This window comes from Triticum urartu, chromosome 3A (assembly GCF_056163025.1).
Source record: "Triticum urartu cultivar PI428250 chromosome 3A, HENAU_Tu73, whole genome shotgun sequence".
NCBI classification, from domain to species: domain Eukaryota; kingdom Viridiplantae; phylum Streptophyta; class Magnoliopsida; order Poales; family Poaceae; genus Triticum; species Triticum urartu.
In genome coordinates, this window is record NC_141875.1 from 142267312 (window position 1) to 142282758 (window position 15447).

General features: G+C 61.8%; 1 protein-coding gene across 1 annotated transcript; it reads right to left on the reverse strand.

Moving 5' to 3' along the window:
- Positions 1-10559: 10559 nt before the first annotated feature.
- LOC147978968 (uncharacterized) lies at positions 10560-11108 on the reverse strand. Its single transcript, XM_087514967.1, has one exon. The coding sequence runs from the start codon at positions 11106-11108 to the stop codon at positions 10560-10562; it is 549 nt and encodes a 182-aa protein (XP_087371093.1).
- Between the last annotated feature and the right edge of the window lie 4339 nt (positions 11109-15447).

A 15447-nucleotide genomic window follows, 5' to 3' on the forward strand; every position in this document is an offset into this window, starting at 1 on the left:
GTGGGGAACCGCCATGAATTTGGCCAAGGCAGGTCGGCCCAGCAATGCATGGTAAGGGCTCTCCAGGTCCACCACCTCAAACCAGATCACTTCCCGGCGGAAATGCTCCTTGTCCCCAAAAAGTACATCAATCTTGATTTTGCCAATGGAGGCGCAGGACAGGCCGGGTACGATGCCATGGAACACTGTCCGAGTGGGCGTGAGCTGTTTTGTCTTGACGTTCAACTTCTCCAGGGTGTCACGATACAATATGTTGATGCTGCTCCCACCGTCTATCAATACACGAGAGAAGCGGGCGGCGCGTCTGTCCGTTGCAAGGGTGGCTTCCAGGACCAAAGCATAAGAGCCGGGAGACGGCATCACCTCCGGGTGGTCGGCCCGGCTCCAGCTGATGGGCTTTTCTGACAAATGCATGTGTTCAGCGGGGGTGGCAGCGACCACGCTGACTTCCTGGTGCTCTCGGCGTTTGCTACGCCGGTCTTCGGGCTGGCTGGTGAAGACGACGTAGGTTGCTTGCTCATCAGGGAACTCGTCTTGCACGGCTCCGACAGCGGGCCGAGCGACCGGAGGCGGAGGCGGCGGGCCGGCAGGCGGAGGTGGCAAGAGCCCCTCGCCTTTAGAGATTCGGGTGAGCCAGTTGCACTTCCGGGTCGTGTGGTTGGACGGCTTCGCGCCGCTGGGAACTTGCAAGGGGCGTCGAGGGTTTGCTCGTAGGAGAAGGCGGGCTGCCAAGACGGCCTGCCGCCCTTGTGCTTTTTGGGCGCCGGTCGTTCTTCAGGCGGCGCATCTTCGACCGTGGCCACCTGCCGGCTAGCGGGAGGCGGCGCAGGGCCCTTGCGCTTGTTGTCGTTCGAGTTAGGGTGTCGGCCGGGCTCTCCAGCCGGCGTCTTGGGCGCCGGGTTGAGCACCTTCCCGGACGCGTCTACCCGAAGCTCGGTCTTCATCGAGGAGTCGGCGGTGGCGTACTTGTCCGCTATGTCCAAAAGCTCGTCGAGAGTAGCCGGCTCATCGCAAAGGAGCTTGTGCTTGAGGAGGGTGCCTTCTCGGCATCCGGCTGTGAAGTACTCTATGGCTTGTACCTCGTGCACCCCTTCACAGGAGTTGCGGAGCTCGGCCCAACGTGTGAGGTAATCGCGAGTGGACTCGGCGGGGCCTTGCACGCACAAGGAAAGTTGTCTGGGCTTGGGAGCCCACTTGTAAGTGCTGGTGAAGTTGCGGATGAAGGCTTCTGTGAAGTCTAGCCAGCTGTTGATGCTACGCGGCTTGAGGCTATTGAGCCAAGTCCGCGCCGTGCCTTGCAGCATGAGGGGCACGTACTTCACGGCGACTCGCCGATTGCCGTTGGCTATGCTAACTGCGGTGGAGTAGTCGATCAACCAATCTTCCGGCTTCACGGAGCCGTTGTACTTGGGCGTGTCTCTTGGGAGCGAGAACCCTTTGGGAAAGGGCTCGTCGCGAATGCGGGGGCCAAAGCAAGGCGGGCCGACATCGTCTTCTTCTTCCAATGCCAGGGATCGTGCCAGGCGGTCGAGCCGATGGCGGGCGTCGTTCTCGCCGATTCCTTCGCGGCGGCCCAGTCGGCTGCTGAGAGTCGGCTGTGCCACTGGCGGTGAGGCGGGGTATCTCTCTCCACGGGGCGGAGGCGGAGGCGGGTCGCCCCGCCACTCCATGGCTCGGGGATAACCGTCCGCGTCCCGCTCGATGGAGATCCGGGTCCGGCCGTGGCTGGTAGCCGGCTCCTTCTCGTTGTTGGGGTCGAGTCGACGTGTCTTGCCAGGTCGGCTAGTCTGGCCGGCTTGTGGGGTTTGGCCGGGTCGGCCGACCCGGCCAAGCGCGTGCCGGTATTGAGGGGCAGTGCCAACCCCGTTTGTTTTGAAGAGGATCCGGGTTCCGTTGCCTGCCCGGGGTCCATCCCCCCGAAAGTAGTCCCCGATGCTGTGAAGGTCCACCGTCTTCGGACGAGTGGGCCTTCGAAGTTTCCCCCTGAAGCAAGGTGGATTCTGCGAGCGCCGGGTCCGGCAACACCCTCTTTGTGCCGGTTTTCTTGGAAACTGGATCATGGCATCCCAGCCGTGGAGGGGACCGAGAAGTCCGCCGAATCTTGGGGCAATCCCTCGGGCTTCGTGCGGGCGCCACGTGGTGCCCGGAAGTCGGAGGGGCCTGACAGGACACTCCCGTGATGGGACCTGGTGATGGGCTGGGGCCCATCGCCGCGCGCCCTCGGCCCAAGCGCGCGGATTTATTGCAGCGTCCGGGGGCCGGTTGCTCTTTCCTGGGCAGTTACTGCATGTGTATGTGCACACTTATTGCGGGGTAGTGGAACAGGTGCGTGCAGATGATCCCACTTCCCCATGTTCAAACCGAGGGTTATAAATTGGGGGACAGGGGGGCGGCGGACATTATTCTCGCTTGCGCCCTCCTGCCCTTTGCTCTCGCTCCGCTCCTTGCAACCGACGCACTGCGGCACCCGCTGCTCCGAGCAGAACTCCTTCGGCGTCCATCTTCCTTCTTCTTCTTCTTCTTCTTCTTCTTATTTTTCTTTTGATCATGTCGCTGCCATCGGGCTCCTAGATGGGCTCGAACGTCACCTCCGAGGACATCACCCAACTCCGGGCGACGCGACGCCTGCCGCGGGAGACGGACGTCAGCGTCCGCCTGCCGCGAGGCGAGCAGAGGCCTCGGCCCGAGGGGCAGGAGCGCGTGGTCTTCCTCACGCACTTCGAACGTGGACTCAGGCTGCCAGTGAGCACCTTATTCCGTGCGTTCTTGGAGTTCTTCGGGCTCCAGCTGCACCATCTTGGTGCCGGCGCCATCGTCCAGCTATCTGGCTTCGTCACCCTCTACAAGGGGTACATGGGGGTCGAGCCTTCGATCGACCTCTGGGCGCGCTTATTCTCCTTGAAGCAGCAGGGCCCGTCGACCGGGGAGTTCGCTGACTGCGGCGCCGCCGTCATCTCGAAGCGGTCGGGGGCAGATTTCCCCAAGATCCCGCTGGAGGATTCGGCCAAGAAGTGGCAGAACTCCTTCTTCTATGTCCGCAACCTTGGCACGGATCGCATCAATCTTCTGGCCTTCGCCATCGCACCGCCGCGGGCGAAGAAGAACTGGGGCTACTCGCCCAGACGCCCATCGCAGGAGATCGTCAATCTCTGCGAGCGGGTGACGGTGATGAGGACGCAAGAGGGGCTCACCGGCACCGACCTCCTCGCCGCGTTCATCAAGTGCCGGGTCCTTCCGCTTCAGGGGCGCTCCTGCCTCATTGGCGAGATGGTTGGCCTTCAAGACACCAACCACATGGGGTCGACCCGGCTGTTCGCGACGCAGATCGCGCGCGGCGTGAATGACATCTCCAAGGCCATCCTTGGGGAGGACTAGCAGTTCGGCAAGGCGCCGTACAACCGGTCGAACCCGGTGCCACAGGTGAGTGTCTGGTCTTCTTACTTTGCTTCCATGCACCTTATCGTCCGTCCTAACGTGACGCGGGTGATACTTCTGAACGCGATTCGGCATCCTTACGCCTGGGCCTTATCGCAAGTGGCACCGGTGGCGCCAGAGGAGCCCGCAGCTCGTGGCGGGGAGGAGGAGGCCGAGTCTGATGCCGGCGCTGGGCGTCGCACGAGTAAGTCTCATGTTTTTATTCATGTGTCTTGAGTTGCTGATCGCGGCACGGATCGGTCGGTGCTGACGCTAGTTGTTGGTGTTGTGGCATTGGGCGGGGCAGGCGGCGACGCAGACGGAGCTGGGTCCCCGCATGGGGCGGCGCCGAGCAGCCTGCATGGGAAAGACAGCATCGCGCCGCGACCCCAGGCCCCCGAAGCGCACGGCGGACCCGGCCGGGGCCAGGAGGCCGGCCAAGAGAAAGCGCGGCGGCGGGAACGGGGGGCCAACCCCAGTCCCGGTCTTGGCGGGGTAAGCTTCATCTCTCGTTTGCGCTCAGCTTTTCTTTTCTTGAGCTAGTCTTGTTTCTTTTCCACTCATTTTGTCTTCTTCTTCAGGTCGCCAATCGCGCTGCCGAGGGCGGCGGCGGAAGCCGCGGCCGTCGAAGGGGCCGAGTTCCGCAGGAGCCGGTCCGACCTCGCCGACCAGGCCGAGGTGGAGGGACGGGCCGACTCGGACCTCGGCCTGGCTCCGAACGACGCCGAAGCCGTGGCTTGGCGGGACATCAACCGGGCCGAGGTAGAGCTGAAGGCGTCGTCGGTTCGGGCTTGGACCGATGCGGTGGCGGCATGGGCGCGAGCCGGCACGGAGCCGGCTTGGCGTGAGATGCCGGCGGGCACGGTGGTGGCGGCGACGGTCTTTGAGCCATCGTCGGTGAGGGAGCATGGCCGTAGGGGCCGGGCTGAGGTGGTGATCCCCGACCGGGTGGTCGTGGATGTGGCGGATGACTCCCCGCCGCAGGCCGACGTGGTCGAGCGAGCGGGGACCGATGGTGGTGGAGGCGGCGCCGTTCTGGAGGAGATGCTGCGTGCGGCAGTGCCGGAGGCCACCCCAGTAGCTAGGCCGGAGACGGCGACGCAAGGCGTCCCGGCATCTGGGTTGGAGATGGCGACGCAGGGCGTCCGGCGTCCGGGTCGTCGTCGGCGCTGGGAGGGGCGTCGGAGGAGGTGCTGGCCGCATCGCGAGCGGTCAGCGGGGAGTACGCCTTGGTGCCCCGGCAGGGGGGCGCCAAGTTGCCGTGCCGCAGCCGGCGCGGAGCAGGGGCGCCGTTGTCTTTGGGCCTCAGACCCAGGAGGAGGCAGCGCTGGACGCCGTCAGTCGCTGCCTGCGAGGCCGGATGGAGCGACTCGAGGCCCTCGCCCAGGCCGAGGTGGAGCGGACGCGCGACCTGGAGCGCACCTCTCTGGTAAGTCTTCTTTGTAATTTATTCTTTGTGGGGGCGCGCCAGCGCACCCACTAGGTATAGCCCCCGAGGTTCGGGCCTACTACGTAGTAGTTGGGTCAAATCTTTAGAGTGTCAGCCTTGTTTTGATTTCTGCCTTCTTCAGCATCTCAACGCCTTCCGTGTTGCCGCCTACAATCGTCTCCTGGGCAAGCACCGGGAGCTCGTGGAGCAGCTTGCCGCCGAGGAGGAGGAGCTCCGCGTCGCCGCAGGTATTCTTCTGCTCTTTTCTAGTGGGGGCGCGCTAGTGCACCCACTGGGTGTAGCCCCCGAGATTCGGGCCAACTATGTAACAGTTGGGCCAAATCTTAAGTCTTGCTTTTTCTTCTGGTGAGTCCTTCTTTTTCGCAGCCAAGGTGTTGTCCTGGCGGACTCGTCTGCTCCGGGCCGGTCATCACTACGACCGGCTCGTTGCCGACACCGGCCGTCTTGGAATCGAGGCGGCGCAGGCGAGGGCGGAGGCGGCCGCGGCTCGGGGTCTCTCAACGAGGCCAACCGGCTGCATGAGCAGCTGGCGGGTCACAAGAGCCGCCTCGAGGCCGAGGTGGAGCGCCTTAAGGCAGAACCGCCAAGGTGGCAGAGGCGCAGCAGGCCCTGGTGGAGGCGGACCAGCAGCGCGGCTAGCTGGCCGACGACAAGGGCCAGCTCCAGGCCGAGGTGGATCGCCTATGGGGGCAGGTCACCACGGCTGAGGGGGCCCGTCAAGACAAGGCCGTCGCCGCGAGGCGGCCGAGAAGGCGGCCGAAGACAAGGATGCCGAGCTGAAGGCGGCCCTTGCCAAGGAGGCCGATCTAGAGAAGGCGCTTAAGGAGCGCGACCACGTCATCGAGCGGGAGCGGCGTGGTACATTGCTTGAGGCGCAGCACCTGGAAGAGTCCTTCTCCAGTAAGTGATTTTTCTTGTCGTTTGCCGGGTCGGGATCCGGCCTTTCTTCCTTGTTGCTCTTCTTCTAACTTGCTTCTTCCTTTGCGGCAGGGGCCTCCTGGAGACGCAGCGGCTGGCGGAGGAAGCCGTCCGCTATCAGCGCGACCCGACCGACGCTGTTGGGTCCGGGACGGATCCGCGGGTGGCTTGGACCTTCCCAGAGATCATTGCCACCGCTGATGCCCGCTTGCAGGTCCTGGGAACGCAGTTGGGGCGGCTGTCCCAGGCCGCCTCCGCAATGACGGCGGCCCTATGGCCGGACTCCATCCAACCGTGCAGTTTCTCGCGCCTGGCGCGTTGGTTGGAGGTGGGGCCGGACCGGCTTGGCGAGTGGCGCGTCTCCGCCGCTCCCCCCGGTGCCGAGATGGCGCTCTGGTTCGCGCTGTCCTAGCATCCGGACCTGCAACTGGACGCGTTGATGGGCCAGCGGGCCGGCTCGGAGCAGCTCGCCTCCCGGGCCAGCTACATCGCCGAGTTCGCCTTCCACGACGAGTTCCATCTATAGCGGATGGAACACGGCAGGGCCGTGGACGGCAACGACTACGGCTTGCTCCTCCATGATTCGGAGGGGATTTCGGAGGAGACGGACGTCTACCGCGACGCGGGTGCTGAGGAGGACACCGGCGCCACGCTGGACCCGGAGGCCGCCAGGGGAGAGCCATCAACGTCGTGGCACAGCGCTGGATATGCCTGAGACATTTTGTAAAATTTGTTAAATAGCAGGCCCACCCACCCACTGGGGGTTTTAGGGTGTAATGAACTTGGGCCGTGGACCTTTATTTAAATACTTGTGTGGATGACGTTGGTGCTTTTGCTTTTTGTCTTTCATTTTTTGGACCGATTTCATGCGCTTTTCCTTTCTCAAACCTCCCCCCATGAGTCAGACGGCCGAGGCTCCGGTCCGTGACAAGAAGCTCGGTTCTTTGAGAGGAGTGCGCATGACTTGGGTCCCTCGAAACATTGAGTGCTAGGGAAACACCCACTGGGCTGGCTGGCGGCAATCCGGCGAAGCCGGTTGGCGAGCAACCGGTTGTGCGGCTGTTCATTTGATGAATGGTGGGCCGGGTTGATCGACCCGGCAACCTTTGACTTAGTGTATGAAGCGTAAAGGAGCTTTGGCCCATTGTGCTTGCCAGCCGACAGCCAAAGCTGGATATGTGGCTTTAGGGAGAAGTGGGGGACCGCGATATCCTAACTTTATCAGGAATCACCAAGTAAGGCAGCGGGGTGGCGACTGGGCCGGCCAGCCCCCGAGCCCCCGGGTCGAGCGAGTCGGACCGATGGCCGGGTTTAGTGGTATAGTGATGCATGAAAATATGGACACAATAAATTGGTCGACAAAAGGCAGCCCTCGAGTTTCGACAATATGCGTTTGCAAAAGGCGACGATATATACGCTCGTGCGGCTAACTGTAAAACGGGCGGAGGAGTTCCGCATTCCACGGCCGGGTCGTTTCTTCATTGGCGGTGTGCTTCTTGTGCTTCCTTGACTTGCGTGCGTCGATGAGGTAGTAGGCGTTGCGGTCACGCAAGGCCTTGCTCACGATGAATGGGCCCTCCCATGGAGGGGACAGCTTGTGCTGGCCTGCTTGCTTTTGGACGAGTCGGAGGACGAGGTCGCCCTCATGGAACGCGAGGGGCTTGATCTTCTTGTTGTGGTAGTGGCTCAGGCCTTGCTGGTAGATGGCCGAGCGACTGAGCGCCAGGAGGCGTGCTTCTTCGAGCAGGTCGACACCATCTTCGCGGGCTTCTCTGGCTTCGGCTTTGGTGTACATCGTGACGCGCGGCAAGTCGAACTCGACGTCGGTCGAGATGACGGCTTCGGCTTCGTAGACAAGGAAGAATGGGGTGAACCCGGTGGACCGATTCGGCATGGTGCGTAGACTCCATAGAACGGCTGGCAACTCGTCAAGCCAGCTGCCGGGTGAGCGGATGAGTGGCTCGACGAGTCGCGGCTTGACGTCGGACAGGATGAGTCCATTGGCCCGCTCGACCTGCCCGTTGGACTGCGGGTGCGCAACAGAGGCCAGGTCGAGGCGGATGCCGGATACGGAGCAGTATTGTTCGAGCGCGCCCTTGGCGAAGTTGGTGCCGTTGTCGGTGATGATGCTGTTTGGCATGCCGTAGTGCACCGCTATGTCCCTGATAAACCGGATGGCTATTGGCCCGTCCAGTTTCTTGAATGGTCTTGCCTTGATCCACTTGGTGAATTTGTCCACTGCCACAAGCAAGTGCGTCATGCCGCCCCGAGCGGTTTTGAAGGGTCCCACCATGTCGAGTCCCCAGACCGCGAAGGGCCAGGCGATCGGTATGGTGCGGAGTGCCGACGCCGGCTGGTGGCTGCGTTTGCTCAAGCGCTGGCATCCCTCACACTTGAGGACGAGCGACTCGGCATCTTCGAGGGCCGTGGGCCAGTTGAAACCGTGGCGGAACGCCTTGGCCACCAGGGATCGTGATGCGGCGTGGTGCCCGCACTCTCCCTGATGTATGTCGCGGAGGATGTCGATGCCCCATTCCTGCTCGACGCAGCGCTGGAATACGCTGGGGGAGCTGCGCTTGACGAGCTCGTTGTTGATGATGCTGTAGGCGGACGCCCGACACTGCACTTGCCGAGCTTCGGTCTTGTCCATGGGGAGAACCCCGTTCTACTAAAATTCCGATATTGGGAGGGCCCAAGATGGAGCCGTAACCACGGCGAAGACGGCCACCAGGGTGGGTTCCGAGTCGGCAGCCCCTGAGCTGGGTTGAGCAGCCACCGGGTCGGGGATGGCGACGCCCGGGTCTGGGACGATGGTGGCTGAGACGAGCTGAGCAGCCATTGGGCCGGGTTCAGCAGTCCCCGGGCCGGGTTGAGGTGTGGATGGGTCATCTGGAACATGGATGGACTCGGCGTCCGGCGATGGCTTGACGGACGGCTTGCGCAGGTGCTCGAGGGAGACGCCGGATGGGATGGCTTGTCGTGACGAGGCGATCTTGGCGAGCGTGTCGGCTGCTTCGTTCTCCGCGTGCGAGACGTGGAGGAACTCGCAGCCCTCGAAGGACCCGGACAGCTTCTGGACGAGGAAGCGGTAGCTTGCCATGTTGGGGTCACGGGCGTCCCATTCGCCGGAGCACTGCTGCACCACCAGGTCCGAGTCGCCGTAGCACAGGATGCGCCGGATGCCGAGTTCCTTGGCAAGCCGGAGGCCGTGCACAAGGGCTTCGTACTCAGCGACGTTGTTGGAGGCGGCGAAGTGGATCTGGAGCGCGTAACGGAGCCGGTCGCCCTACGATGCCAGCCCCCAAGCCGAGTCGCATCTTGGACCCGTCGAAGTGCATGCGCCAATGCGTCGAGTCGGGAGGTGGCGGCAAGTACTGGGTCTTGGTTCAGTCGACGAGGAAGTCGGCAAGGGCTTGAGACTTGATCGCGGTGCGGGGCTCGTAGAGGATGGTGTGGCTGGCTAGCTGAATCGCCCACTTGGCAACCTGGCCAGAGGTATCCCGGCACCCGATGATTTCTCCGATAGGCGCCATGCTGACCACGGTGATAACGTGCTCTTGGAAATACTACTACAACTTCTTGGCGGTGAAGTACATGCCGTAACACATCTTCTGGTAGTGCGGGTAGTTCTGCTTGGAGTTGGAGAGCACCTCGCTCAGGTAGTAGACTGGGCGCTGGACGGCTTGGATCTTGCCCTTCTCTGGTCGCTCGACCACCAGCACTGTGCTGACCGCCCGCAAGGTCGCAGCTATGTAGAGCAACAGCGGCTCCTTGTCGGTCGGCGCGGCCAGGACTGGTGCGGTGGAGAGCATGCGCTTGAGGTCTTGGAAGGCCTCGTCTGCCTTGCCATTCCATTCGAATGGCTCGTCTTCTTCAGCTGTTGGTACAGTGGTAGCGCCCTCTCGCCCAGCCGACTTAGAAACCGGCTGACCGAGGCCAAGCATCCGGTGAACTTCTGGACATTGCGCAACCGAGTCGGCTTGCGCATGCGCTCGATGGCCTTGATCTTCTCCGGGTTCGCCTCAATGCCGTGTTCCGAGACGAGGAAGCCGAGTAGCTTTCCAGCCGGGACACTGAAGACACATTTTTCCGGGTTAAGCTTGACCTTGTATTTGCGGAGGTTGGCAAATGTTTCCTTCAAACCGTCGAGGAGCGTGAGGTGCTGCTTGGTCTTCACCACGATGTCGTCCACGTATACGTGGATATTGCGGCCGAGCTGCGGCAACAAGCATTTCTGCATGCAGCGCTGGAAGGTGGCGCTGGCGTTCTTCAAGCCGAACGACATGGTGATGTAGAAATACGCCCCAAAGGGCGTGATGAAGGACGCCTTCAGGGCGTCGGCCGGGTCCATCTTGATCTGGTGGTGGCCGGAGTAAGCATCCAGGAAGGACAGGAGCTCACTCCCGCCGGTCGAGTCGATGACTTGGTCGATCCGCGGGAGGGCGAACGGATCCTTGGGACAGGCCTTGTTGAGGCTGGTGTAGTCGATACACATGCGCCAGGTCTTGTTCTTCTTCAGGACGAGGAGTGGATTGGCCAGCCACTCGGGGTGAAACACTTCCATTATGAAGCCGGCCGCCTAAAGCTTGGTGATCTCTTCACCAATGGTTCTTCTCTTTTCTTTAGAAAATCGTCGTAGGGGTTGACGGACAGGCTTGGCGTCCTTGCGAACGTGAAGTTTTTGCTCTGCATACTTCCTCGGGATACCCGGCATGTCCTTGGGGGTCCATGCGAAGATATCCCGATTCTCACGGAGGAAGTCGATGAGCTCGCCTTCCTATTTGCTGTCGAGGCGGGCGCCTACGACAACGTACTTGCTGCAGCTGGGGTCTTCTGGGTTGAGCTTCACTTTCTTGATCTCCTTGGAGGGCTTGAAGGCGGCCTCGTCGGCCGGGTCTGAGGTCAGGATCGACGCAGCGGAGGCCTCGCCTGCCAGGGCGACGATCCGGTCGAGCTGGCGCCGCTCCTCGGCAATGACCAGCGACTCGGCCAACTTGGCGCCGTCTCGGGCGCACTCCAGGGACTTGCGGTAATCGCCGGTGATGGTGATGAGGCCCTTGGGACCCGGCATCTTCATCTTCAGGTACGCGTAGTGGGGAGCCACCATGAACTTGGCGAGCGCGGGCCGGCCCAGCAACGCGTGATACGCGTTGGACAAGTCCACCACCTCGAACCAGATCGGTTCGTGCCGGAAGTGGTTGTTGTCACCAAACAGGACGTCTAGCCGGACCTGGCCAATGGGGGAGCAGGAGAGGCCGGGCACGATGCCGTGGAAGATCGTTCGGGTCAGCTGCAGGTCCTCGGCCTTGAGGCCGAGCTTGGTCATCGTGTCGTGGTAGAGGATGTTGATGCCGCTGCCGCCGTCGATGAGGACTCGGGAGAACTTTCATGTGCGCCGCGCGACAATGGTGGGGTTGAGGATGAGGGCGTAACCACCCGGACTTGGCATGACTGCCAGGTGATCCTCCCAGGTCCAGGTGATCGGGCGATCCGACCAATGCATGAACAACGGCTTGGCCGGGATGACGGTGTTCACCTCCTGCCAAAGGAGGCGCTCGCTGCGCTTGTCGTCGCCGAGGCTGGTGAAGACGACGTAGGCCGCGTTCTAGTCCGGGTAGGCGTTGTCGCGCATCGCGCCGCTAGCTAGAGGCGGCGGTGGAGGCGGAGGCGGCTGTCCCGCGCCTGGAGCCGGAGCCGGAGGGGCGGGACATCGCCCCTCATGATGCATTTGGTGATGGCGCACTGTTGAGGCGTGTGCGTGGAGGGTTTTGCGCCGCTGTGGTGCTTGCAGGGGTGTCGAGCATCTGCTCGAAGCTCATGGCGGGTTGCCATGCTGTCTTGCCGGTTTGCCGGCGCTTCGCCGCCTGGTCCACCGCGGGCCCGGTGGCCGCGACGAGCCGGTTGTCGCGACGTGGCACCGGCTGGTCGGCGTTGTGCTTGTTGTTCTGGTGATGTTGCTGCCAGCTGCTTTCGCCGGACGACTTCGGAGGGGGAACCGGCTTTGCCTTGCCGGCTTCATCCAGCGCCACCTGGATCTTCATGGTGGAGTCGGCGTTGGCGTACTTGTCCGCCGCCACTATGAGCGCGACTATGGTGGCCAGCTCGGAGCGTAAGATCTTGTGCTTGAGGAGGGTGTCGTCTTGGCACCCGTTGACGAAGTACTGGATCGCCTGGACACCCTCGCATCTGTTCCAGAGCTCGGTCCAGTGTGCGAGGTACTCGCGACCGGTCTCCGTAGGCCCCTACACGCACATGGCGAGCTGGCTAGGGCGGCCGGGTCTCTTGTAGGTCCCCGTGAAGTTGCGGATGAAGGCTTCCTCGAAGTCCACCCACGTGTTGATGCTGCCCATCGGCAGGCTATTCAACCTTGTGCGGGCCGACCCTTGGAGCATGAGCGGTGCGTAGCGCATGGCGAAATGATGATTGGCACCGGTGATGCCAATGGCCGTGGTGTAGTCAGTGAGCCAGTCTTCTGGCTTCACCGTCCTGTTGTACTTGGGGGTGTCGTGGGGGAGCATGAATCCTTTGGGGAAGGGCTCCTCCCGGATGCGCGGGCCGAAGCACGCCGGCCCGATAGCGCCGCTCTCCTCCATCTCCAGCGAGCGAGCGAGCCGATCGAGGTGGTGGCAAGCGTCGGCGTCGTCGATGGCGCGCGGGCCGAGTCGACTTGCGGCCAGGCCACCGGGGGGGTCAGTTGGAGCCGGACGCCGACCATGCTGGCCGGGTCCGCGCTGGATCTCTAGGACGGGCTCGTCGCCCAATCCATCGGCGGCTGTAGCGGCCTGGTCGCGCCGAGTCCGGGCTTGGCCGGAGTGCGCCTCACCGGGTGGCGAGGAAGCGGTGTGCAGAAGTTCGCCGAACCCGCCAAGGCGGGCGAAGCCGGATCCCGCCTGTCGGTGTCAAAACCGGCGGATCTCGGGTAGGGGGTCCCAACTGTGCGTCTAGGCCGGATGGTAACAGTAGGCAAGGGACACAAAATTTTACCCAGGTTCGGGCTCTCTTGATGGAGGTAAAACGCAATGTCCTGCTTGATTAATATTGATGATATGGGTGTTACAAGAGTAGATCTACCACGAGATCAGAGAGGCTAAACCCTAGAAGCTAGCCTATGGTATGATTGTATGTTGTGATTGTCGTCCTACGGACTAAAACCCTTCGGTTTATATAGACACCGGAGAGGGTTCGGGTTACACAAGGTCGGTTACAAAGGAGGAGATATCCATATACGTATTTCCTAGCTTGCCTTCCACGCCAAGTAGAGTCCCATCCGGACACGAGACGAAGTCTTCAGTCTTGTATCTTCATAGTCTAACAGTCCAGCCAATGGAGATAGTCCGGCTATCCGGAGACCCCCTAATCCAGGACTCGCATAGTGTCGGGTGGTAGGTGCGACATATGCCAACGGGTGGCTTATCTGTGTGGGAACCAGTAAGACGTCGCCGGTTCCTGGAAGCGGGATGAGGCGTAGACACGCACGCCGGCAGCTCTTACCAAGCTTCGGGGCTCTCCGAAGAGATAACACCCCTACTGCTGCTCTGCGGGGTCTCCGCATGCTCGCTAGATGAAGCAAGTAGCTACACAACGCTCCTTGAGCTGTTTGGGGGAGGAGGAGGAAGAAAGGGCATGGCTCGCTTGCTTCTTCTCCTTGTATCGTCTCTAGAACTAGCAGGGGGTCGAACCCTTTGCATGGGTGCCCCGGGGGGTTTATATAGGCCTACCCCCCGGGGGTACAATGGTAATCCGGCTGGGCGCGGGCCCAGCCGTCTGTGACTGCACTCGCCGCCTTCTGCGCCGACTGCTGGGGCCCGCCGGCTGGTGGGTCCCGCCGGCTGTCAACTCCTTGGTCACTGTGGCTTCATCTTGCTGACGTGAGCTTTCATCGTGATAAGCGTGGCTACAGTACCGCCGCCCGCCGGGTGATCGCTGTAGCCTTACCGTGTCTTGTCTCCTTAATGGGGCGTCCTCTTCGAGGGAAACGGCGAGCCGACTGGCGGAGCCGGCTCCGTCTTGGGCCGGCTAGTTGGAAGCGCGGCCGCCTTCGGCCGCCTCCCTGCTCTAAGGGGCCCACCGCCTGTGGGCCACGCTGGCGGCCCGTCGTGGATGCCAAGCTCTTTGACAATCCGGAGCCCGTGTATGAGCGCCTCGTACTCGGCCACATTGTTGGAGGCGGCGAAGTGGATCTGTAGCGCGTATTTGAGCTTGTCGCCTTTGGGAGAGGTAAGGACGATGCCGGCTCCCAAGCCGGTGCGCATCTTGGACCCGTCGAAGTGCATGCGCCAATGGGTGGAGTCCGGAGCCGGCGGCAGGTACTGGGTCTCGGCCCAGTCGACGAGGAAGTCGGCTAGCGCTTGGGACTTGATGGCGGTGCGGGGTTGGTAGAAGATTGTGTAAGGGGCCAGCTCGATTTCCCATTTCGCGACCCGGCCGGACGCATCCCGGCTGCCTATGATCTCGGCTAGCGGGGCAGTGCATACGACCGTGACGGGATGCTCTTGAAAGTAGGGCTTCAGCTTCTTGGCGGTGAAGTACACGCCGTAACACATATTTTGGTAGTGCGGGTAGTTCTGCTTTGAGGCGGACAGCACCTCGCTCAAATAATACACCGGCCTTTGGACCGGCTGGGCTCGGCCTTCTTCCGGGCACTGGACTACGATGACGGTGCTGACCACCCGGCTGGTTGCAGCGATGTAAAGGAGCATGGGCTCTTTCTCAGTCGGCGCTGCGAGGACAGGTGGCGTGGCCAGCATCTTCTTCATCTCGTGGAAAGCTTGGTCGGCCTGGTCGTTCCACTCGAAGTGAGTGCTCTTCTTCATGAGGCGGTAGAGGGGGAGGGCCTTTTCTCCGAGCCGGCTCATGAAGCGGTTCAAGGAGGCTAAGCACCCGGTGAACTTCTGAATGTCTCGAAGCTTGGTGGGGATCGCCATTCTCTCGATGGCCTTGATTTTCACCAGGAAGCCTAGGAGCTGGCCGGCTGGCACCCCGAACACGCATTTCTCGGGGTTGAGCTTGATTTGGAACCGGCGCAGGTTCTCAAATGTTTCCTTGAGGTCTTCCAGCAAGGTGCCACGCTTCTCCGTCTTCACCACGACGTCGTCCACATGCACGTGGGCGTTCCTGCCGAGCTGCTTGAGGAGGCACTTCTGCATGCAACGCTGAAAGGTGGCACCGGCATTTCTTAAGCTGAATGTCATAGTCAGGTAGCAAAACGCTCCGAATGGCGTGATGAAGGCGGTCTTCAGGCGGTCATCCGGGTCTAGCTTTATCTGGTGATATCCAGAGTAAGCGTCCAAAAAACTCAACAGCTCGCATCCGGCTGTGGAGTCTATCACTTGGTCTATCCTTGGCAGGGCGAATGGATCTTTGGGGCATGCTTTGTTGAGGCTGGTGTAGTCTATACACATGCGCCACTTGTTATTCTTCTTCAACACAAGGACCGGGTTGGCGAGCCACTCTGGAAAGGAAACTTCCATGATGAAGCCGGCCGCCAAGAGCCAGGCTATCTCCTCCCCTACAATCCTGCGCTTCTCCTCTGACAGCCGGCGAAGGGGTTGTCTGACCGGCTTCGCGCCTTCTCGAACATGCAGTTTGTGCTTGGCGAATTTCCTCGGAACACCCGGCATGTCCTTGGGGGACCATGCGAAGATGTCCTGATTCTCACGGAGGAA